The sequence below is a fragment of the Myxine glutinosa genome, chromosome 1 (genome assembly GCF_964187855.1).
Source record: "Myxine glutinosa chromosome 1, kmMyxGlut1.1, whole genome shotgun sequence".
Lineage (NCBI taxonomy): Eukaryota > Metazoa > Chordata > Myxini > Myxiniformes > Myxinidae > Myxine > Myxine glutinosa.
Window position 1 is genome coordinate 322,355,835 of NC_136261.1, and position 24,605 is coordinate 322,380,439.

At 44.9% G+C, this 24,605-nt stretch overlaps 1 protein-coding gene across 3 annotated transcripts in view; it reads left to right on the forward strand.

Moving 5' to 3' along the window:
* The window catches only part of LOC137411246 (sperm flagellar protein 2), a 135,346-nt gene that overhangs the window by 47,835 nt on the left and 62,906 nt on the right, over window positions 1-24,605 (forward strand). For 2 of the 3 annotated variants that reach the window (XM_068096630.2, XM_078769700.1), the window contains 5 exons: window positions 10,555-10,688; window positions 12,366-12,558; window positions 15,778-15,904; window positions 16,072-16,194; window positions 21,030-21,168. In XM_068096630.2, coding sequence (XP_067952731.2) covers window positions 10,555-10,688; window positions 12,366-12,558; window positions 15,778-15,904; window positions 16,072-16,194; window positions 21,030-21,168 — 716 coding nt within the window. The remainder of the gene's footprint in view (window positions 1-10,554; window positions 10,689-12,365; window positions 12,559-15,777; window positions 15,905-16,071; window positions 16,195-21,029; window positions 21,169-24,605) is intronic. The other variant, XM_078769699.1, reaches the window with a different exon arrangement.

Genomic DNA, 24,605 nt, shown 5'->3' on the forward strand with positions numbered 1-24,605 from the left:
CCGAACGTAAAGGAGGGTTTACCGTGGGAGTTGTTGTTTGCAGATGATCTTGTGGTGATTGCAGAAAGTATAGATGGACTGAAGGAGAAGATGAACAAGTGGAAGGAATGTATGGAGACAAAAGGTCTGAAAGTGAATATCGGAAAGACAAAGATACTGGCAAGTGGTAAAGCATGTGGTGAGATGGAAAGAACTGGGAAGTGGCCGTGTGCTGTGTGCAGGAAGGGTGTCGGAGTGAACTCCATTCAATGTACAATGTGCGCTGAGTGGGTTCATCAAAAATGTAGTGGTTTGAGAGGGTCATTAACCAGTGTGGCAGCTACATTCAAATGTAAGGTGTGCACAGAGGGATCTGCAGATGGAGGAAATGTTGAGTTGGATCTTGGAGACAGCGTGAAACTGGAAGGTGTGAAAACATTTTGCTACCTCGGAGACATGCTGAATGGAAAAGGTGGGTCAGACTCGGCAACGGTTGTTGGAGTGAAATGTGCATGGGAGAAGTTTTGGGAACTGAGGGGCGTGCTGATGAGGAGGGGAGTGTCGTTGAAGCTGAAGGGAAAGGTGTATGCTTCATGTGTGAGAAGTGTTATGATTTATGGGAGCGAGACATGGGTAATGAACGTAGAGCAGCAACGAAGGCTGGAAAGGGTGGAAATGCGAATGATTCGGTGGATGTGTGGAGTATCGTTGAGAGAGAGGAAGACAAATGATGAATTGTGAAAGATGATGGGAATAGAGCCTGTGATGGATGCTGTGAAGAGAAACAGTTTGAGATGGTTTGGTCATGTGTTGACGAAGGATGAAAGTGACTGGTTGAGAAGAGTGATTGAAATGAATGTCGAAGGAAGTAGAGGATGGGGAAGACCGAGAAAGACTTGGCTAAAGATGGTGGAAGAAGAAATGCGGGCAAGGGGGTTAACAAGGGGAGATGCAGAATATAGGGTAAAATGGAAAAGATTGTCATGGGGACTGCAAGGCTAACCCCCGCTCTAGCAGGGAAAATGGCCTTAAAATGCCTGTTGTTGTTGTTTGTATTAACACACCGCTATCTCATTACCCAATCCAAAACCACTGTCTTTTTTACCCTCGTTCCCCACCCCAATCCTTCCTCCTTCCAGTTTTCCCTCCTGAGAGCTTCCTTCTGTATCCATCTTGTCTACCTCAGTCTACCCCATGCATCATCTTGTACACCCCATGCATCCTCTCCTGCCACCCAACCCTCCCCACACCAATTGTTTGGCCACCTCCCTCTCTCTATCTTGGCTTTCAACCCTGCTGTTTGTGGTTTCCCCCTCTCGCTATTCTTTCTTTTGTCCTGTTGTGTCCTGATCGGTTCAGTTTTTTTTTTTTTTTTTTTTTTGTATACAAGATCGAGGCTCGTGAAAGAGCAAACATTAATCACACAAAAAGACAAACCGACACACAAAACACAAAAAACAAGGGGAGCGGCAGACAAGATGGGGAGAGAGGGGGGAGGACACAAAAGAGAGGGGGAAGAAGGGGAAGGACACAAACACAACATTTGAGAGCAGGGACATCGGGAGGACTTGGGGGGAGGTGGGAGAGGATTAAAACATATGAACACTGCAAGGACTCTGGGGTGAATTACCGGGGGTAGAAAAGATCAAGGTTTTCGATGGGGGAAGATAAGAGATGGTGGTGAACAGCTGTTTTAAAGACCTGGAGGGAGGAGTGGGATTGAAGGGAGTAGGGGAGTTTGTTCCAGAGGCAGGAGAAAAGGGGAATGAAAGAGTGAAGGTGAGCAGAGAGCCTAGACTTTGGCAGTTTAACCATAAGAGGGTTGCAGGCAGATCTTGTGCGACCTGAAGGAATATTGGGGGGACAGAGCACAGAGAGAGCTGGGGGAGCAAGGCCGGAGAGGAGTCGGTAGAAGACAGAAAGACCACCAACCTGCCTGCGGTGAGTGAGTGAAAGGCCCTCGGCGTTGACTACATCGCAGGAGATTCCAATGATTCTGAAAGCTTTGGCCTCAACAGCGTGAAGCCGAGCAAGGTGTGAGGCAGGAGCACCAGCCCAGAGGGGGGAACAGTATTCCATTGAGCTGCGGATGAAAGCCTTGTATGTGGTGAGGAGCTCAGGTGTGCCAAGGAAGGACTTCGCACGACGGAGGATGCCCAGTCGGCGACTGGCTTTGGAGGCCAGCTTGGAAATGTGGTTTTCCCAAGAAAGATCATGGCAGATAGTGAGACCCAAAAGCTTGAGCGACAGAACTTCTTGGAGAGGATTGTTGAGAAAGTAGATGGGAGGGTTGTCCAGTCGGTCCTTTCGGAGAGACATTGTAAGAGTGTGAGATTTGTCAGGATTGAAAGACATGTTCCACTTGTTTGACCAGTCTGTGATTTTGTCCAGGTCTGCAGAGAGTGAGGAGGCTGCAGACTGCCGATCTGAGGGATGAGGAATGGAGCGACAGAGAGTAGAGTCGTCAGCAAAGAGATAGAGAGGATTTTCAAGAGAGTCAGAGAGATCATTGATGAAGACCAGAAAAAGCACAGGGCCCAGAACACTACCTTGGGGAACTCCAGCCTGAACAGGAAGAGGAGATGAGAGAAACCCATTCAGGGCCACACGTTGACTACGACCAGAGAGGAAGTCCGCCAGCCATGCGTGGAGATTTCCATGGATACCAAAGGAGGAGAGTTTGGAGAGCAGAGCAGGGTGCCAGACCGTATCGAAGGCACGTGAAATGTCAAGGGAGACAGCTCTAATTTCCTGTTTGGCGTTGAGGACCTCCATCCATTGTTGAGAAAGCAGAAGCAGCATGTCCAGAGTAGAGTGACCAGGTCTGAAACCAAATTGATGATCAGAGATCAAGCCATTGGAGAAGAGGAAAGATTTAATATCTGAAGCAATGATGGATTCCATGACTTTGCTGATAATTGGGAGAAGGCTGATTGGTCTGTAGTTGCTGGGATATGTTTTTGCACCTTTTTTGTGCAAAGCGGTGATGTTGGCTGATTTCCAAGCAGATGGCAGATGACCTTGAGCAAAAGAGAGGGTGAAGAGAACAGAAAGAGGGAGTGAAAGAGCAGAAGAACATGATTTTAGTACCCGTGGGCTGATGCCGTCAGGACCAGTTGCAGAATCAGAGTCGAGGGTTGACAGAAACTTTTCCACCTTGTCAGGAGGAAAGGACACAGAGTCCAGGAGCAGCTGGGTACGACTGGGTACGGTGGGTACAGAGAGGGATGGGTTTGGGACACAAGATTTAGAGGCAAACACAGAGTTGAGGCATTCAGCTTTTTCACGTGCGGAGTCAGCCGTTAAGCCGTTTGAGGTGAGGGAGGGGATGGAGGGGGGAGCAAACACCAGAAACAGATTTGACCAGACGCCACCAGGATTTGGAAGAGGGAGACAGATAAGAGAGTTCGGTCTTGAGAATGGTGAGATATTGTTTCCTGGCTCTCCTGAGGGTGGACACACACTTGTTTCGGGCTTTGTGAAAGGAAATGAGATTTCCTTCCGTTGGATTTGCTTTCCAGGAGACGAAAGCAAGTTGTTTCAGGGCAACAGCCTCACCACAAGATTCCGTGTACCATGGACGGGAGGAAGGGTATGACAACTGAAGACGAGATGGTATAAATCTGTGCATGAGAGAGAGCAATTTACTTTGAAAGAATTCCCAGGATGAGTTGATGTCAGAGGCGGTAGAGATGGGAGACCAGTCCAGATGATTGATGGCTGCTTGAAGACCGTGCCAGTTGGCCTGAGTGAAATGCCAGACTCGTCGACGCTGAGGAGGCTCTCTGAGAATGGTCAGAGAGATGTCCACTTTGACAAGCACATGATCAGATGAGCCGATTGGAGCAGAAGAAGAGCAGCAGACATTTTCAGGGAAGTTTGTCATAACCAAATCCAGAAGAGAAGATGCTCCGTTGACTGAGATCCGGGTCGGGAAATTGACAGATTGTGTCAGTCCCAGTGAGTCGCAGAAGTCCTTTGCTGAAGAGCCATGGCTGGTGAGAGAGGTACCCACACCCAGCCAACTGGCATGGTGACAATTGAAATCACCACATATGAGGAAGAGAGAGTTGGGATGGGTAGATAGAAGTTGGTCCATATTATCAGACAGTGAGATGTAGATGGAGTCATCGCTGATTGGTGGACGGTACAACACACATATGAACAAAAGGTGGGAGCGAAGGGGAAGCCGTAGCCAAAGGTATTCCTGGGGGTGAGGTGGAGAGAGGGCAGTGGAGGGCGAGTGAGGAAGAGAGTTTTTTATAAAGATAGCAACCCCACCTCCAGGACGAGGCTCAGGTCTATCATACCGGAGGAGGGAGTAACCTGGGAGAGATACCAAGGCATCAGAGACATCATGAAGGAGGAAAGTTTCTGTTAAGCAGATCACATCTGGTTTGTCAGAAGCAACCTGTATGGAGAGGTCAGTCAAGTTTGAGCGAAGGCCCCGGATGTTTGAGGTCCATACCGTTAATGAAGAGGAAGGGGGAGCATCGGGTCCAGAACAGGGGGGGGGGAGGGGTAGGGTAAGATGTGGAAGAGGAGGAAGAGGTAGGGAGAGCTGTTGAAGGTGTGTCAGAGATTTCAGAATAGCTTGGAGAAAGGGAAGAATGGGGCAGACAAAAGGATTGATGGAGATTGGGTGAGGCACAGTGAGGTGTTATTTGAGGAGGGGGAAGAGCAAGGCAGGAGGTTTGGGGAGATGAAGGTGAAAGTTGGAAGGAGGAAGAAGCAGGGAGGATGCTTTGAGGAGGAGGGGTGAGAGGGGAGTCTAGGAGGGGAGGAGCGAGGGAGAGTCTCGGAGGGGAGGGGTGTGGGGGGAGTTTAGGAGGGAGGGGAGGGAAGGGGCAAGGGGGGAGATTTGAAAGGGATGGGTGATGGGGAGGATTTGGAGGGGAAGGGTGAGATTGGATTTTGAAAAGTGTACGATTTATGGGAAACGAACATTTTTTGCAAAATGAGTTTGAGACCTTCGAGTCAAAAATACGTTTGAGGACACTGGAGGAGGGATGGAGTTCTGGATAGTTTATGGAATGTAGAAAGGAGGAACTGTGAGAGATGGTATTATATATATTTTTTGGAATGAATAGATTTGGTGAGCAAGACGAAAGCATCCTTTTGTAGGAAAAGAAGAAAAGGGTGTTATAATATACACAAAGAATTAAGTTAAGCACCCCTACACAACGAATTAAGGTAAGCACCCCCTAATATATATTCTTTGTGTATATGTATACATTGGCATATATTCTAAGGTATGTGAGATCAAATAATGATTGGTATGACATTAGCAATTATCCATTGATGAAATGCAGATACACAGGGTCTATGAGACGTAGGGTTGAGTCAGTGATCCGATCACGTGGGTCCTACACACGTTATTGACGCAAAGATCGCTAGAGGTCTTCTCAGAACAATGACTGTACGTTAGAAAACATAAACGTCATCCACACTGTCCGTGATGGACCTATAGCTCCATACTTAAATTGAGGTGAAAATATGCCTAAAATTCCCAAAAAATTTCACCTTAAATTATTCAGAATAAAATATTGAAAACGGCATGATTGTTATGTTTTTATGTGACCATAATATCACTTCTCCAGAAAATATAGCAATATCATGGGTATATTACACTGTTTTGACGACAACAAACTTGTAATGTGCGAGGTTGTAAAAAAACGGGGGTGGGGTGCTTAACTTAATTCTTTGTGTATATATGAGAGAAAATAGTTGTTCAGGGGAGAGATTATACATTTCTAACCGCGTGATCGCGAACGAAGAACGAACGAACAAAAAGAACAACAAATAAACGAATAAGACCTGGGAAGGAAATATTTTTTTTTATTTTTTTTTATTTTTTTTTGTGAGTACAGATATTAAACAAGGAGGTACGGGGTGAACGACTGGTACGAAACAGAGAACGAAAATAATTTCAGCGCATTCGACGAATCGCTGAGAGAAAAACAAACCACAAGGCCTGAGACGGTACGGTAGTCTAAGCCTACGAGTACTAGGCCGCAGAATACTCGATACCATTAACCGACGATTGTGTATACATGAACGAAAAATTAGCACCGAAAATTTTCCAAAAGATACGCTGTAGGTACATACACCGACAGATAGATACAGTCTCGACAAAAACACGATTGAGAAATATCACTTAGCTTCGAAAGCGTGAGCGCATGGAGCAGCTTCGAAAAGACGTGACCTCGCCGTGATCTCGCGAGATCTCCAAAATCAATGGGCTAGTACTAGCTCTTCCATGAGCCTCGACTCTGTATACACAAAAAAAATCACACATATTCTGATTGATTTTAACCACTTTTTAATTTTATAAATAATGTGTGTATTAATAAAAACAATGAATTAATTATTAATTTTTTTACATTAAAGGCTCCAGTCACAAATCTTCATCGAAGCCAGGCCTTAAATGAAACAAAGTAGAACTGAAGAGATACAAAAGTGAAGAAAAGGAAGAACAAACTCAGTTTTTGAGGAAGTGGAAAACCTGCCTTTTGAAAAGGGACAGGTCTTAACTGTTAGGAAAGACATGAATAGGTAAAGATTTCCAGAGCTCCAAGAGAGAGAAACAAACATCATAATGATCCACTCTTGAGGATCGCTTGAGTATCGGATCTCAAGGACTAAATAAGTGCCGAAACCTGGAGTGAAATCTGTAAATTTTAAGAAATTACGGATTCTTATAACTAAGCTTTAAGCAGGCCTGCCCTTCCTCCTTCTCCATATTGCCAAAGCATTAAACTTAACTTTTTCTACTGTACCAACAATTGTATTGAGTGAAGAAAAGATTAAGGAATGTGCCCAAAGTGTAATACTTTATTGAGTACAATGAAAATAATTCATCGGCAGGATCGATGTGAAGTCAGCTGCAGCCCGGGCACAGCTACCTCCCGGGTAGGAGAAATCTTCATCCAAGTTAGGAAGGCAAAATAAATCAAATTAAAAGAATGACTAACATAATGGGAGGATTACAATGAGTAAAGCAATGATATAAGTGAATGCCTGATCTTCGTAAGTACGAATTGCTTGCCAAGCCAGCCGTTCCCTATCAACTGTTTCATTTGAGTGCTTGCTTGAGTGCTTAAGCCACTTGGTGAGCGCTCTACAAGCTTATTGGCTCCCTGCTCCCTCCTCCTGGTCTGCCACCTCCTTTTCCTGCTCCCTCTCCCTATCCTCTTGCTCACTGCTCACTCCTCCTGCTCCCTGTTCACCCCTCCTCCTGCTCCCCACTCACCCTCTCCTGATACTGTCTCACCTTCCTCCTACTCCCCACGCAACCCTCCTCCTGACCCCCGCTCACCTCCCCCTCCTGCTCCCCCCACACTTCACCATCCTCCTGCTCCCCTACCCCTCAACATCCTCCTGCTCTCCTCCTCACCATCCTCCTGCTCACTCCTGCTCTCTCCCTCTCCATGCCCTTGCTCCCTCCTGTTGTCCCCCTCCCTGTCCTCCTGCTCTCCCCTCACTGTCTTCCTCTCCCCTCACCATCCTCCTGCTCCCTACCCCCCTCACCGTCCTCCTGCTCCCCACCCTCCCTCACTTTCCTCCTGCTCCCCCCCCCCCCCTCGCCATCCTCCTGCTCCCCACCCAACCCTCACCGTCCTCCTGCTCTACCCCTCCCTGTCCTCCTGCTCCCCTCTCTCCCTCCCCTCCCACTCCCATCTTCCCCTTCCGCTCCCCTCTCCCCCTCCCCCCTGCACTCCTCTTCCCCTCCCCTCCCCTCCTCCATTCTCCCTCCCCTCCCCTTTTCCCTCCCCTCCTCCCCTCCTCTCTCCTCCCTCTCCTCCCTCCCCTCCTCCCTCCCCTTCCTCTCCCCTCCTCCCTCCCCTTCTCCCTCCCCTCCTCCGTTCTCCCTCCCCTCCTTCCTTCTCCCTCCCCTCCTCAAACAAAATATCATCTGTTTCAAATTTGGTCGCAATCCCATCAACGGTTTTGGAGAAGAAGTTTCAAGTGTTTACGGACTGACGGACGGACGACCCGCCATTGCATAAGCTCCCCTGAACTTCGTTCCAGGTGAGCTAAAAAACATTGTGGATTTTCCACAAAGGTAGTAATTCAAATACTGTACACTATATGATAGGATGTTTGATATAGTGATTCAAAGTTGTTTCCCCTTCTCTTTAGAACCCCTTTAAACCCCCATTGTGCAAAGATCAGTTACAACCTTAATCATTTTATTGGAAATCATCATTACCACCAAAAGTGAATTGACCTTGAAGGATTACTGCAGTGCATTTATCTCAATTAAATGCACTATTGTAATTCCAGGTATGAGTTGTTCAGTTTACTTGTCAGTGGCTGAATTATTATTATTTTTTTTGTATACAAGATCGAGGCTCGTGAAATAGCTAACATTAATCACACAAAAACTCAAACCGACACATAAAACACAAAATAAGGGGAGCGGTAGACAAGATGGGGAGAGAGGGGGAAGGACACAAACACAACATTTGAGAGCAGGGACATCGAGAGAAATGTGGGAGGGAGAGGCCTTGGGGGGAGGTGGGAGAGGTATAAAACATATGAACACTGCAAGGACTTCCAGGAAAGAAGTTGGAATTTCAAAAAAAAAGTGTATCTGGGGTGAATTAGCAGGGGTAGAAAAGATCAAGGTTTTTGATGGGGGAAGATAAGAGATGGTGGTGAAGAGCTGTTTTAAAGACCTGGAGGGAGGAGTGGGATTGAAGGGAGTGGGTGAGTTTGTTCCAGAGGCGAGAGAAAAGGGGAATGAAAGAGTGAAGGTGAGTGAGCAGAGAGCCTAGATTTTGGCAGTTTAACCATAAGAAGGTTGCTGCCAGATCTTGTGCGACCTGTAGGAATATTTGGGGGACAGAGCACAGAGATAGCTCGGGGAGCGAGGCCGGAGAGGAGTCGGTAGAAGACAGAAAGACCACCAACCTGCCTGTGGTGAGTGAGTGAAAGGCCCTCGGAGTTAGCTTCATCGCAGGAGATTCCAATGATTCTGAAAGCTTTGGTTTCAACAGCGTGAAGCCGAGATAGGTGTGAGGCAGGAGCACCGGCCCAGAGGGGGGTACAGTATTCCATTGAGCTGCGGATGAAAGCCTTGTATGTGGTGAGGAGCTCAGGTGTGCCAAGGAAGGACTTCGCACGACGTAGGATGCCCAGTCGGCGACTGGCTTTGGGGGCCAGATTGGAAATGTGGTTTTCCCAGGAAAGATCATGGCAGATAGTGAGACCCAAAAGCCTGAGCGACAGAACTTCTTGGAGAGGATTGTTGAGAAAGTAAATGGGAGGGTTTTCCAGTCGGTCTTTTCGGAGAGACATAGTAAGAGTGTGAGATTTGTCAGGATTGAAAGACATGTTGCACTTGTTTGACCAGTCTGTGATTTTGTCCAGGTCTGCAGAGAGTGAGGAGTCTGCAGACTGCCGATCTGAGGGATGAGGAATGGAGCGGCAGATAGTGGAGTCATCAGCAAAGAGATAGAGAGGATTTTCCAGAGAGTCGGAGAGATCATTGATGAAGACCAGAAATAGCACAGGGCCCAGAACACTACATTGGGGAACTCCAGTCAGAACAGGAACGGAGATGAGACAAATCCATTCAGGGCTACACGTTGCCTACGTCCACAGAGGAAGTCCGCAAGCCATGAGTGGAGATTTCCATGGATACCATAGGAGGAGAGTTTGGTGAGCAGAGCTGGGCGCCAGACCGTATCGAAGGCACGTGATATGTCAAGGGAGACAGCTCTGATTTCCTGTTTGGCATTGAGGACCTCCATCCATTGTTGAGACAGCAGAAGCAACATGTCCAGAGTATAATGACCTGGTCTGAATCCAAATTGATGATCAGAGATCAAGCCATTGGAGAAGAGGAAGGATTTGATATCCGAAGCAATGATGGATTCCATGACTTTGCTGATAATTGGGAGCAGGCTGATTGGTCTGTAGTTGCAAGGATCTGTTTTTTCACCTTTTTTGTGTAAAGCGGTAATGTTTGCTGATTTCCAGGATGCTGGCAGATGACCTTGAGCAAAAGAGAGGGTGAAAAGAACATAGAGAGGGTGAGATAGAGCGGCAGAGCAGGATTTTAGGACCCGTGGGCTGATGCCGTCTGGTCCAGTTGCAGAATCAGAGTCGAGGTTTGACAAAAACTTCTCCACCTTGCCAGGAGAGAAGGACACAGAGTCCAGGAGCAGTTGGGTTCGACTGGGAAAGGTGGGAACAGAGAGAGATGGGTTTGGGACACAAGATTTTGAGGCAAACACAGAGTTGAGGCATTCGGCTTTGTCACGTGCGGTGTCAACTGTGTAGCCATTTGAGGTAATGGAAGGGATGGAGAGGGAACAAACACCAGAAACGGATTTGACCAGACACCACCAGGATTTGGAGGAAGGAGACAGGTTTGAGAGTTCAATCTTGAGTGTGGAGAGATAGCGCTTCCTGGAACTCCTGAGGGTAGACACACTTTTACATTAGTATTTACATGAGTTACATGAGTGAATGAATGAGTATTTTCAGTTCATGAATTACATGAGTATTTTCAGTTTTTGTCAGGAAACTTGTAAGTATTCAAAAATTGTTTTGTGTCTGCAACAGGCAGAAGTCAACAAACACACAGGCATTGTTCATTATGTGAAAGAATATTATCAAGCAACAGAGGAAACAGTAGGGCTTGCTGGAGATCCTCAGGTGAAGCAAGATGCCTCTCGTGAGGATAGAATAACAAAATGGTAAGGTGTGTGTGTGTGTGCGTGTGTGTATTACATAATTATATTGACAATGCTCGTTTATTGTGTAACCATTTATTATTTATCTTGTGGGGCCTCCCTTTGCCACAGTCAAATCCTGGACTCTTCATTGTCTGATGCATTGCAGTTTTTAACAAATTGCAAGTGCTCTGCTATTTTTTTTTCAGTTGTTGTAGTGAAATTGGAGTTTTAACAGTGTTGGTCATCGTATAATTTGGTATACATCTCATATGTATAGGGGAGAGCAGTACTCCATTGATTTCCAGACAAAGGCCTTGTCGGCTGTGATTAGTTCTGATTTTTCAAGGAATGACTTGGAATGACAGAGGATCTCCAGTGGCTTTGGATGGCACATATGGTTAGCCCAGGCACAACTGGATATTTCTCATATCCAGTTGAACTCAGTAAGATCAGAATTTTTGAATATCACAAATTTGTTGCTCAGAAAATACTGCTTCCATTGTGTTTTTTGCATCCAACACTCTGGAAAACCCTGTTTTTCTATTTTGTAAATTACCACATTGTGTTCTACAGTGTCCCATCTCACTGACATGCACACAGCAGCTGTGTCACTCTATGCTGACCTAGAATTGATAAGATGTTAGATGGTGGTCTGACAAATGCAACATGTATTCCAATCATTGAAAATCTCCTAGTCTCATCCTGTCACTCAGGAAGGATCATCAAATGAACCCACCAATCTATTTCCATGGTCAGCCACTGGAAGAGGTTCAGTCTCTTGAACTTGTATGCCTCACCCTCAACAATGACGTCTCCTGGGATAAGGAGATGGCTCCTGGGCATTTCACGTTGCTAACAATTCATTGTCCCCGGGTTTCAGGGTTGGTGGAGGATTGGGGTTGGTTGGCCGCTCATACAGGCAAGCGGTTATTACAAGTCATGTGAAATATTCCAATTCCAGGTGAATTATTCTGTCCATAAAGATGGGTTCTCCACTAGTATTTTGCAATCATTACAATGAATAGCTTCACTCTTAGTCTAACCACAGAGAAAGGGGACATTACAACACAAAAGACACAGATAGACAAATACTCAATGGAAAATGGTGTGAGCTCATTTCTGTAAAAAAGAAAAACTCATTAAATCAAGGTGACTGTAGGTTCCAAATCTGGATTCTCGAATTTTAAAGTGATTGTTCACCATTGAGAAATAGGGTCAAAATGATATATAGCACGATACCTAAAAAAGCATTATGCATGGATTCGGACATAACTTTGTGTCCAGGTTGGGTGTGCCAAGGATGAATTAATTCGGTTTTGGTGAAGATCCGAAGATCCGGATTTTATTTTTTTAAATATCCGGATTTTAAAAATTATTTTAAAGTGATTCTTCATAATTGAGAGATAGGGCCAAAAACGTTATATAGCATGATATTTCAAAAAGTTGTGGACGAGTTAAGACAAAACTAGGTGGATGAGTGGGTAGGTGACAAGAACAAGATGATTAGATTTTGGTTAAGGTCCGGAGGCAGATCCGTCCTATCAGTGGGATACAAAATGTAAACTGTTCATGTCTGTGCTTTCCCGAGTGCTGTACTAGTTTTTATATAATAATTCTGCTTGATGTAATGAGTATGTTTTTTTTTGTCTTGCACTTCATTTGTCCATTTTACTATCTATCATATGATTCCTTTTCAAGTAGGGTTCCGAAGGGAATACAAAATATACAGTTGTTGGAGCAAGAGAGGAATTTTACCCTGGAACAAGGGTTCTTACCATTTGAGGAGAAAAGAAACAAAGACATGCAGCCAAAGCAAGACAATTGCCAGGATTCTGCCAGACAGATCATAATGCATTTTTGGGAGAAAGCAAAGACTGCTGTTTGTGATGCAGTAAGTTATGTTGCAACAGCCACAATGATGACGTTGTCAAGGTTATAATAAGCAGAAATAACCTGGATTGTGATAAAACATTAAAATTCAAAATTTGTCTGGATGTCCTGTTGAGCATAGCCATCTGTACATAGGTGACTCCTAATTCAAATCCCATACGCCAGGTTTGTTTGTCAATTGTCTAATTTTATGTCCGATAATTATTTGCATAAAAGTACACTGTTGTCAATTTATGTCTTTGTCTTGCATGCGATTTATGTACAAGCTCAATGTGTCTGAGAAAAAAGTTATTGGTTTGTTTGGGATTTGGCAACTAAAAAAACATTTCAGCCTATTAATGACATGCTTAGCAACAACAACAACAACAACAACAACAACAACATGCATTTTAAGGCAATTTTCCCTGCTAGAGCGGTGGTTAGCCTTGCGGTCCCCATGACAATCTTCTCCATTTTGCCATATTTTCTGCATCTCTCCTTGTTAACCCCCTTGCCCGAATTTCTTCTTCCACCATCTTTAGCCAAGTCTTTCTCGGTCTTCCCCGTCCTCTACTTCCTTCTACATTCATTTCCATCACTCTTCTCAACTAGTCACTTTCATCCTTCCTCAACACATGACCAAACCATCTCAACCTGTTCCTCTTCACAGCATCAATCACAGGCTCTATTCCCATCATCTTTCGCAATTCATCATTTGTCTTCCTCTCTCTCAACGATACTCCGCACACCGAACCATTCGCATTTCCACGCTTTCCAGCTTTCGTTGCTGCTCTACGTTCATTACCCATGTCTCGCTCCCATAAATCATAACACTTCTCACACATGCAGCATACACCTTTCCCTTCAGTTTCAACGACACTCCCCTCCTCATCAGCATGCCACTCGGTTCCCGAAACTTCTTCCATGCACATCTCACTCTTACAACCGTTGCCGAGTCTGATCCACCTTCTCCATTCAGCATGTCTCCGAGGTAGCAAAATGTTTTCACACCTTCCAGCTTCACGCCGTCTCCAAGATCCAACTCAACATTTCCTCCATCTGCAGCTCCCTCTGTGCACACCTTACATTTGAATGTAGCTGCCACACTAATGACCCTCTCAGACCACTACATTTTTGATGAACCCACTCAGCACACATTGTACATTGAATGGAGTTCACTCCGACACCCTTCCTGCACTCAGCACATGGCCACTTCCCAGTTCCTTCCACCTCACCACATGCTTTACCACTTGCCATCACCTTCGTTTTTCCGATATTCACCTTCAGACCTTTTGTCTCCATACATTTGTCTCCATACTAACACTTGTTCATCTTTTCCTTCAGTCCATCCATACTTTCCGCAATGAACACCAGATCATCTGCGTACAACAACTCCCACGGTAAACCCTCCTTTACGTTCTGAGCCAGCACCTCCATCACAGCTACAAATAGTAGTGGACTTAGTACCGACCCCTGATACACTCCCACCTTCACCTCAAACTCACAACTGTTCCCGTCCTTCGTCCTTACAGCTGTGCGCGCTCTTTTGTACATTGCCATCACTACTCTGATCAACCATTCCTCCACTCCTAACTTCCTCAATGCCCATGTCAATTCTTCGCGTGGAACCCTATCGAATGCTTTTTCCAGATCAACAAGCCCAAGAAACAACTTCTTCCTCTTCTCCACGTACTTCTCCTGCAACTGCCTCACAATAAAGAGCGTGTCTGTCGTACCTCTTCCTGGCATGAATCCAAACTGCATTTCGTCGATCTTCACCTTCTTCCTTATCCTCCTCTCCACAACCCTTTCCAATACCTTCATTCCATGCTCCAATAACTTTATCACTCGGTACGAGCCACACTCCAGAGGGTCACCTTTCCCCTTGTACAGAGGGACGAGGGTACTCAGTTCCCAATCCATTGGAATGCGGCCTTCTTTCACCACCAGATTACAGATCTCTGTCATTCTCTTCACACCCCAACTTCCTGCTGCCTTCAACATATCTCCCACAACTCCCGTCGGCCCTCTCGCTTTTCTACTCTTCATTGCTTTTATCGCTTCCTCAACTTCCTCCTCAGTTATCTTCTCTGCCGGTCCTAAAACTGGGTTACTCTCTATGTTGCCATCCCATTCATTCTCTGTATTCAACAACATTTCCATATATCTGTTCCATCCTCCTTTAATTCCATCTGGGTCCAGAACGATTTGTCCCACTTCATCCTTCAAGCAACTCACCCCCATCACATCACACCTCTCTTTCGCTATTTGCTTTGCAATCCTGAATGCCGCTCTCTGACCCTCTTCTGAATCCAAGCATTCTCCGAACATTTTCCTGCATGCCTCCTGCGCCTTTGCTACCTCTTTCTTTGCAGCCTTCTTGGCTGCCTTATAACTTTCATGCTCTGCTTTTTCTGCCCCCGTACCCTTCGCCTTCTGCCACTCCTTGAACTTCTTCCTCTTCTCGTCAATCCTCTTTCCAACTTCATCATCCCACCACCATGTTTCCGAGTGCCTCGGTGGTCCTTTTGTCCATCCACATACCTCACCAACGGCTCCCAACAGACTAGCTTTCATTGACATCCAACCACTTTCAAGCTCAACCACATCATCCTCTACCCTACTCAGCCTCTCTTTTAATGCCTCCCTTACTGTCACCTCTTTCAACCTCCACACCTTCATTCTCGGTTGGTACTTCACCCGCCGAGCTCTCCTCGCACCTTTCACCCTTTTGTCACATACAACCAAGTGGTGCTGTGAAACAGCCTCCTCCCCAGGGATCACCTTTGTGTCCCGGAGGTGCCCCCTATCTCGCCTACGCACCAGCAGGTAGTCAACGGTTGTCGTCGACCCACCTGACGTGTATGTAACAAGCTTATTATCCTCTTTCTGGAACTGAGTATTACAAATCAACAAATCAGCTCCATCAGCAAACTCCAAAATCCTTTCACCTTCTCCATTTCTCACACCATATCCGTAACCCCCATGAACTCCCTCAAAACCGTCCATACTCCTTCCCACATGTCCATTTAGGTCTCCTCCTCGGAGTATGGACGGTTGAAATTGAATGCTTAGCACTGGCTGAAATTGACAAATTTGGATCAAATGGATTTTAAATACTGCTCAAGGTAAACAGTACCCTATTTACGAAATACTATATTATTTGCATGATTTAAAATATTTATGGAGGTAAAATGTTTTTTTATTGCTTACTTCTCCAAAAGTGCTAATTTATTTTTAGTTGCGAAAAGAGCTAGAAATGAAAGAAGTTGAAGATAAACGGATGCTGGATTTAGCCAAACGTCAACAAAAAGTAACTGGTGGAAAAAACGCTAAAAATCAACATGCAACGAGTGGGAAAAAGAAAGGTATTTATTTTTGTTTTGAATAATGTCTTGTGTGAAAAAGTTAAAATTGATTTCAACTACGGTATGTGCATCATATGTTTCTTATATTAACCACATTTAAATATGCTTTTCGATCCTACTTGAAATGATGCAGTTGCTACTCACGGCTCTTTATTTATTTATTGCAGAAGCATCAAGTGTTGCAAAAGTACTTGCATCTCTGAAGTCAGAAACTTTACCAAAGGAAAAACCAAACAAACTGCTCAAATCTACTAGATGGAAGGAATATATTTTATGTTTGAAACAGGAAGGTAGGAATTTGTTTTTCAAATATTGCTGCCATAGGAGTTTCAAAATGTGTTACCAGCTCTTATACAATGGTATACAAGTAAACTGAGACAAAGGAAGATGCCATTTCCATGGTCTTTCAGCAAACTTTCACAAATGATGATGCCATTAATCAACTCGTTTACTTAGCTTATATTTGCTCACTCAATATTTACCATAATTTTAATCCTCAACAACCACATCCTTTTCTAATTCGCCTACATATCTAATTCAAGTCTAAAAGTGAGGAATTAAGCCAGGATATTGGAAAACTTAGGCCTACTCTTATGAAGAGATTATGTGAGATATATAATGTCTACAACCTAAACAGGAATAGTACAGCCATACTTAGACAACCCCCAGGGAAGATTTGACACTGTGTTTTATCCTCGCCGCCGTTCCCTTAAATAAATGTCACTTGTTCTCACTCATTGGGGGTTGATGACAAGGGGAAGCCGGACCTATAATTGCCGTCAATGGTCATTCCATACTTGGAACCCCAAGGGAACAATTCACATTGTTTTTATTGTTGGTATCATTCCATTAAATAAATGCCATTTTTTGCCCACGTCGAGGAGTGAAAGCCAAACCCCAGACCTGGCAGCAATGCATTTTTGCGATGGCCAAGATCCCATCAGTCCAAGAGGTCAAATCTCTTGGCATCGTTAACGTAAATAATGTCTCTGGGCTCCAAATCTAGTAGGGTTAATGGTTGTAGAAAAAATAATTGGTAGTGATGGAGGATAACGTGAAATAATGTCTGAAGCCATCCCCATACTTTGCTTTCAGTGATCCTTCACTTTAGTGAATGCCCAATCCCAATTAACTATACATTCTGTCAGAGGCCTCCTCAGCGTCGACGAGTCTGGCATTTCACTCAGGCCAACTGGCACAGTCTTCAAGCAGCCATCAATCATCTGGACTGGTCTCCCATCTCTACTGCCTCTAACATCAACTCATCCTGGGAATTCTTCCAAAGTAAATTGCTCTCTCTCATGCACAGATTTATCCCATCTCGTCTTCAGTTGTCATACCCTTCCTCCCGTCCATGGTACATGGAATCTTGTGGTGAGGCAGTTGCCTTGAAACAACTTGCCTTCGCCTCCTGGAAGGCTAATCCAACTGAAGGTAATCTCAGTTCCTTTCACGAAGCTCGGAACAAGTGTGTGTCTACTCTCAGGAGAGCCAGTAAAAATAATATCTCTCTACTCCCTAGACTGCACTCTCAAACCTGTCTCCCTCTTCTAAATCCTGGTGGCGTCTGGTCAAATCTGTTTCTGGTGTTTGTTCCCCCTCCATCCCCTCCCTTACCTCAAATGGCTACACAGCTGACTTTGCATGTGAAAAAGCTGAATGCCTCCACTCTGTGTTTGCCTCAAAATATTGTGTCCCAAACCCATCTCTGTACCCACCTTACCCAGTCATACCCAGCTGCTCCTGGACTCTGTGTCCTTCTCTCCTGACAAGGTGGAGAAGTTTCTGTCAAATCTCTACTCTGATTCTGCAACTGGACCAGACGGCATCAGCCCACAGGTCCTAGAATCCTGCTCTGCCGCTCTTTCACACCCTCTCTCTGTTCTCTTCACCCTCTCTTTTGCTCATGGTCATTGCCATCAGCTTGGAAATCAGCCAACATTACCGCTTAACACAAAAAAGATGCAAAAACAGATCCTTGCAACTACAGACCAATCGGCCTTCACCCAATTATCAGCAAAGTCATGGAATTCATCATTGCTTCGGATATCAAATCCTTCCTCTTCTCCAATGGCTTGATCTCTGATCATCAATTTGGTTTCAGACCAGGTCACTCTACTCTGAACATGCTGCTACTGCTTTCTCAGTGGATGGAGGTCCTCAATGCCAAAGAGGAAATCAGAGCTGTCTCCATTGACATATCACGTGCCTTCGATACGGTCTGGCACCCCGCTCTGCTCACCAAACTCTCCTCCTTTGGTATCCATGGAAATCTCCACGCATGGCTTGCAGACTTCCTCTCTGGTCGTAGTCAACGTGTGGCCCTGAATGTATTTCTCTCATCTCCTCTTCCTGTTCAGGCTGGAGTTCCCCAAGGTAGTGTTCTGGGCCCTGTGCTTTTGCTGGTCTTCATCAATGATCTCTCCGACTCTCTGGAAAATCCTCTCAATCTCTTTGCTGATGACTCCACTCTCTGCCACTCCATTCTTCATCCCTCAGATCGGCAGCCTGCAGCCTCCTCACTCTCTGCAGACCTGGACAAAATCACAGACTGGTCAAACAAGTGGAACATGTCTTTCAATCCTGACAAATCTCACACTCTCACTATGTCTCTCCGAAAAGACCGACTGGACAACCCTCCCATCTACTTTCTCAACAATCCTCTCCAAGAAGTTCTGTCATTCAAGCTTTTGGGTCTCACTATCTGCCATGATCCTTCCTGGGGAAACCACATTTCCAATGTGGCCTCCAAAGCCAGTCGCCGACTGACCATCCTCCGTCGTATGAAGTCCTTCCTTGGCACACCTGAGCTTCTCACCACATACAAGGCTTTCATCCGCAGCTCAATGGAATACTGCCTCTGGGCTGGTGCTCCTGCCTCACACCTAGCTCGGCTTCACGCTGTTGAAACCAAAGCTTTCAGAATCATTGGAATCTCCCGCGATGAAGCTATCTCCGAGGGCCTTTCACTCCCTCACCGCAGGCAGGTTGGTGGTCTTTCTGTCTTCTATTGACTCCTCTCCGGCCCTAGCTCCCCCAGCTCTGTCTGTGCTCTGTCCCCCAAATATTCCTGCAGGTCGCACAAGATCTGCCAGCAACCCTCTTCTGGTGAAACTGCCAAAATCAAGTCTCTCTGCTCGCCTTCACTCTTTCATTCCTCTTTTCTCCCGCCTCTGGAACACACTTCCACACTCTCTTCAATCCCACTCCTCCCTCCAGGTCTTAAAAACAGCTGTTCACCCCCATCCAAAACCTTGATCTTTTCTACCCCTGTTAAAACACCTCAAATCCACCTTTTTCAAACAACTTTCCTGAAACTCCTAGTGGTGTCCATTTCTTTTATACCGTGAACCCCCCAGCCCTCTCCAGCCCTCTCCCTTCCACAAATGTCCCTGTTCTCTGCTGTTGTTGTGTTTCCCCCCTCACTCCCCCTCTTGTCTCCCGCTCACTCTATTATATTGTTGCGGATTTGAGAATCCTGTGTTTGTAAATATCACCCTCTGTAAATAATGTAATAGTAGTTCTTGTAAATACCTCCATTTGTGGTAAAGGTCAAAGGTCGTCCCCTTAGTTAGTCCATCGCACACACGTAGAGAACCATAGAACCTCTCTATAGTTATTTCTTTATTATGTGTATTAGTTAAGGCTCTGTTTTCCACTAGTTGACATTGCATTGCACCAAATGAAATAAGATAGGTCCCCTTCAAGGATTGCATTTCCCAGCCAAACTCTCCCTCTCTGTGCAAAACCGCTTGACAAGCGTGGGGTGCGCGCCCTCTCAACTGGCCCTGGTTTGGAAGCGGCGTTCGCCGCCATTGTAAATATGTGCTCCGTGCTCTGTTTGGACAAGAAGGGCGGGGTCGCCGAGAAGAGACAAGCCCATGGCGCGCCACGGGGGCGGGGCTGTCAGCTCCATACCCAAATAAGGTAACAAGACCGTGGCATTGCCATATAAGGCCACCAAAAGCCCATGGCGCGCCACGGGGGCGGGGCTGTTCAGCTCCATGCCCAAGTAAGGCTACAAGCCCGTGGCTCGCCACGGGGGGCGGGGCTGTTCAGCTCCATACCCAAAGAAGGTAACAAGACCGTGTCATTGCCATATAAGGCCACAAAACAGAGCACGGGGGCGGTACCCAAACGGCCGAGGGCGTGTCACGCCCCCGCTTGAGATATGCGTGGGACAATCGCGAAAGGAGGGACATGCTACTGGGCTGGTACGAGAAGCTGGTACGTGCTGCTGAACTGGTACGAGAGTGGGGTGCGTGTTGCTGAGCTGGGTTCGAGGCTGGAGCTGGGTTCGAGGTACTGGAGAGGAGAATCCCAGTGTTACCGACAGAGAGAGAGAGAGAGAGAGTCGTGGGTTGGAACGGAACCTCGCCAGATGAACGAACCTCCTGCCATTCCTGTCATCATCCCCGTGTAAGTCTGACTGTCGTCTGTTTGTCTGTGTTGTCTGGGGTTTAGTTAAGCCTGTAGATAAGCTAGAATTGCACTGTGTCTTCTTCTTCTGTAAATTATTTTCGTTTCTTTCCTTCTCCCTTGGTTTCTTTGACTTGTACATAATTGGTTAATAAAAATCCTGTTCCTCCTTACTTTGGCTTCTTCTTCCACATCCGATCGTCTTTGTGATTTCCCCCATTGAATACCTGTGGCACGATTTGGCCGACGCATATGAATCGGGTTTAGTATTTGTTAATGGTTCGAACCGCGGGCTGCTAAAACCGCTCGGCAAAATACCATCTTGTCCGTGGTTTCGAACGGAGTTGCCCACCTGCCTCCTGGAGGGATTGCCGGAGGCGTACGGGAATCCCTTGACCAATCGCTTCGGGAAATCCCACCCCACAAGGGAGCGGAGACGGCCAATACAAATAGAAGGGGGATTAACCCCCCCTCCCCCCCCCCACCCCCGCTAAGGGGAGCGCCGTACTCCGTTTCCGCAACAATATGTTTTATGTGTGTTTTTGTTTATGTTTTTATGTGTTTTAGGTGTTAGCTCTTACACGAGCCTCGACTTTGTATTGTGTCCAAAAAAGAAAGAAAGAAAAGTTGCTCCCAATTATTCATTCCACAATGCCAACCAAAATTGTCTTCAAAGTGTGAATTCATGTTTTTACTTTGTTTTCAGAACTTGCCACTCTTCAATATTTGGAGCTAATTAAGCAGAAATCATTGAATCTGATTACAAATCATGTATCATTAAAAAATGACTTAACCAATGGCCTTGATGATTTGAGATGTAAACAATTTTCTGCTGAGTTGCAAAGGTAAGAAAGGCCATAAACCTGATCGTTTTGCCAAAGGTATGTCCATTCCTTTTATCCAAGAATATTTTTTTATGATCAACCACATGTTTGGAATGAATGTGAAATATTTAGCAATCACAGATTCATGAATAGATCAGATAGATGTACAATGTTACCAGGTGGGTGTTAAAAAAATTTATTTTTATGTTATTTGAATTACCTTTACTTTTGCATCGAGTTGAAAGGTAAATCAATAGTCGAGTAATGATTGTTCAGTTTAATGATGAAAATGTTTAAAGGGCTTGTGTAAAATAGTAAAAAAAATTATGTTAGAATACTTAGAAAACTAGAACAGCACTCATAGCTCATAACTCTGCCAGGCTGAACAGTTTGTTTTGTATCCCACTGATAAGCCGGATCTGGATTCGGTCCTCAACCAAAATATAATCGGCTTGTTCTGGTCAACTACCCAAATCATCCACAAAGTTTTGTCATAAGTCGGCCACAACCTTTTGAAATATCGTGCGATATATCGTTTGGCCCCCCATCTCTCTATGGTGAAGAATCACTTAGAATTCTAACATCTGAATCTTCACCAAAAGCTAATCAATTCGTCCTTGTCACATACCCAACCTGTCCAAATCGACGCAAGATTCGGGATGTTTTCGGTCTTCGGGGTGTTTTCGGTCTTCCGGGTCTTTTGGGTCTTCGGGGTGTTTTGGGTCTTCAGGGTCTTTTGGGTCCTCGGGGTATTTTGGGTCCTTTGGGTCTACGGGGCCATTTGGTTCTTCAGGGTCTTTTGGATCCTCGGGGCCTTTAAAGGTATTTTGGATCTTTGGGGTGTTTTGATCTTCAGTGTCTTTTGAGTCTTCAGGGGCTTTTGGGTCTTCTGGGTGTTTTGGGTCTTCGAGGTATTTTGGTACTTCGGGGTATTTTGGGTCTTCAGGGCCATTTGGGTATTTGGGGTCTTTTAAATCATCTGGGCCTTTGGGGTGTTTTGGGTCTTCGAGGTCTTTTGGTTCCTCTGAGTCTTTAAAAATATGTTGGGTCTTCGGGATGTTTTCGGTCTTCAGGGTTTTTAGGGTCTTCGGGGTTTTTGGGGTCTTCGGTGTGTTTTGGGTCTGAACGGTGTTTTTGGTCTTCGGGTGTTTTGGGTCTTCAGGGTGTTTTGGGACTTTGGGGTCTTTTGTGTCTTCAGGGTATTTTGGATCATCAGGGCCTTTAAGTGTGTTTTGGTCTTTAAAGTGTTTTGGGTCTTTTGGGTTTTCAGGGTGTTTTGGGTCTTTGGGGTCTTTTGGGTCTTCAGGGTGTTTTGGGTCTTCGGGGTCTTTGGGGCCATTTGGGTCTTCAGGGTCTTTTTGAGCCTCGGGGCCTTCAAGGGTATTTTGCGTCTTTGGGGTGTTTTGGGTCTTCGGGGTCTTTTGGTCTTTCAGGGTATTTTGGGTCTTCAGGGGTCTTGGTGGTCTTGATGGTCTAGGGGGACTTCAAGGGTTATCAAAGGTCTGAGGGGTCTCAGCAGTCTAAACGTAATTAAGAGGGTGTTAATTATATTTGAAGAGGAAGAAGACGTTTTGGTCACATATAAACATACATACAAACAAACATACATGCATACAAACAAACAGACGAACATACATACAAACAAGCAGACATAACCATAGACGTTTTCTCTATTATAATAAGATATGTCGATAGCAAAAAAACAAAACAGATTGGTTAAAAACAACCTTTTATAGTTTTATATGCCACCTTCAGAGTTCAATCATTTTGTTGCATTTTCTTTCGCTCTCTTTTCTAACAATATGTACGCTGCTATATGTACACTTAAAATATGAAATTGATCAAAAAAGGAAATCACATGATCAAAAAAAAATTAGGTTATCACATGATCATGATTCGGTGAAAACAAATATCACGAAAACATCTTGTACATTACAAACTCGCGACAGGCTCAACATTTCTAAATTGGAGTCTTCTCAATTGATGACATTGAAAAATATCACGAAGTATTTGTGTTACATGTATGGACAGATTATCCAACGACGAACAAGTCCAAACTCAATACTTTTTCATGTCACAGCTTAATGAGGTACAATAATGTATTTGCACAACAAGAGAGAGAGAGCTTTTGTCATTGAACCTCGTTTTATTTTGCCATCATCCCCTCCATCATGTAAAAACTACATGTATTGATACTTTTTAGTTAATTTGTAAGGCTGTTCCAAATGTCACTGGAATTAGCTACAGGGCCTACTGGATAATATGTTTTCTTGCTAGTGCAGAGAAGAGCACACACAAAGAAAAAGTCAAACATTAGATCATCACGCCAAGGCCATAAACATGAGTTACTGTTATTATGCTCAAATTGACCATGGAGGAGTTTCCATGACGTCACGCTGCGGGTCAAAATGTGGAGGAGAGAGTGCAATTTTTGTAAAAGCACGCATAAAATACTTTAATGCGCGCTTGTATCTTCATGCTGTAGGGCTTTGTTGTTGTAAACAATTAAAATCTGCCTTTTTGTACGTTTGCCCCCTTAACTTGCCCCGCAGCATGACGTCACTGGAAACTGATCGATGGGTATTGGCAAACGTGAGTTGCATCTGCTGCTATTTTTAAAGCAAATCCTTGTGTGCATGTTCGTTACAGTTTTCCACCAACTGAAATTGCTAACTTAATTTGAAATCCAACATTATTTCCTCATTTCCTTGCATATGTAACTTAACTATAGATTAACTAGTATGTATATTATTTCATTCAGAACAAACCACATAAGAAGCCTGTCTTAAATTGCTACAAATTCATGCAATCCCACAACTAATCTGTCGTATTACCCTCGCAGGAGGAGAGGGCATTGCATTTGGGTCCGTTTGTCTGTCTGTTTGTCTGTTTGTCCACACAGAATAAATATGATTTTCTCGGCAACCGTTGGTCCGATTGACAGGAAATTTCCACCACAGGTGCAACTCCACCTGTATAAATTTTTTATAAGAATTATGACGTCATAGGTCACGTGGTATGGGCGCCATCTTGGAAAAACCGAAAAACTTTGCACCTCTATCTCGGAAAGAGCCAGACAGAAAAAATTGAGACATGGCTCATTGTAAAAAACTCTCCATGGGGAACAAAACATGTTAATGATGATGTCATATGTGCCTCCATTATGACGTCATAATTCGACAAGTACAAAACTTCATCCGATCAAGATGAAATTTCTTGAGCGTCATCTCGGGATAATTTAGTGGAGAATTTTTTTATGCTGTCATAGGTCACGTGGTTTGGCCGCTATCTTGGAAAAAACGAAAACTTTGCACCTCTATATCTCTGAAAGTGCTGCATGGAAAAAATTGAGACATGGCTCATTGTAAAGAACTCTCCATGGGGAATAAAATATGCTAATGATGATGTCATAGGTGCCTCCATTATGACATCATAATTCGACAAGTACAAAACTTCAT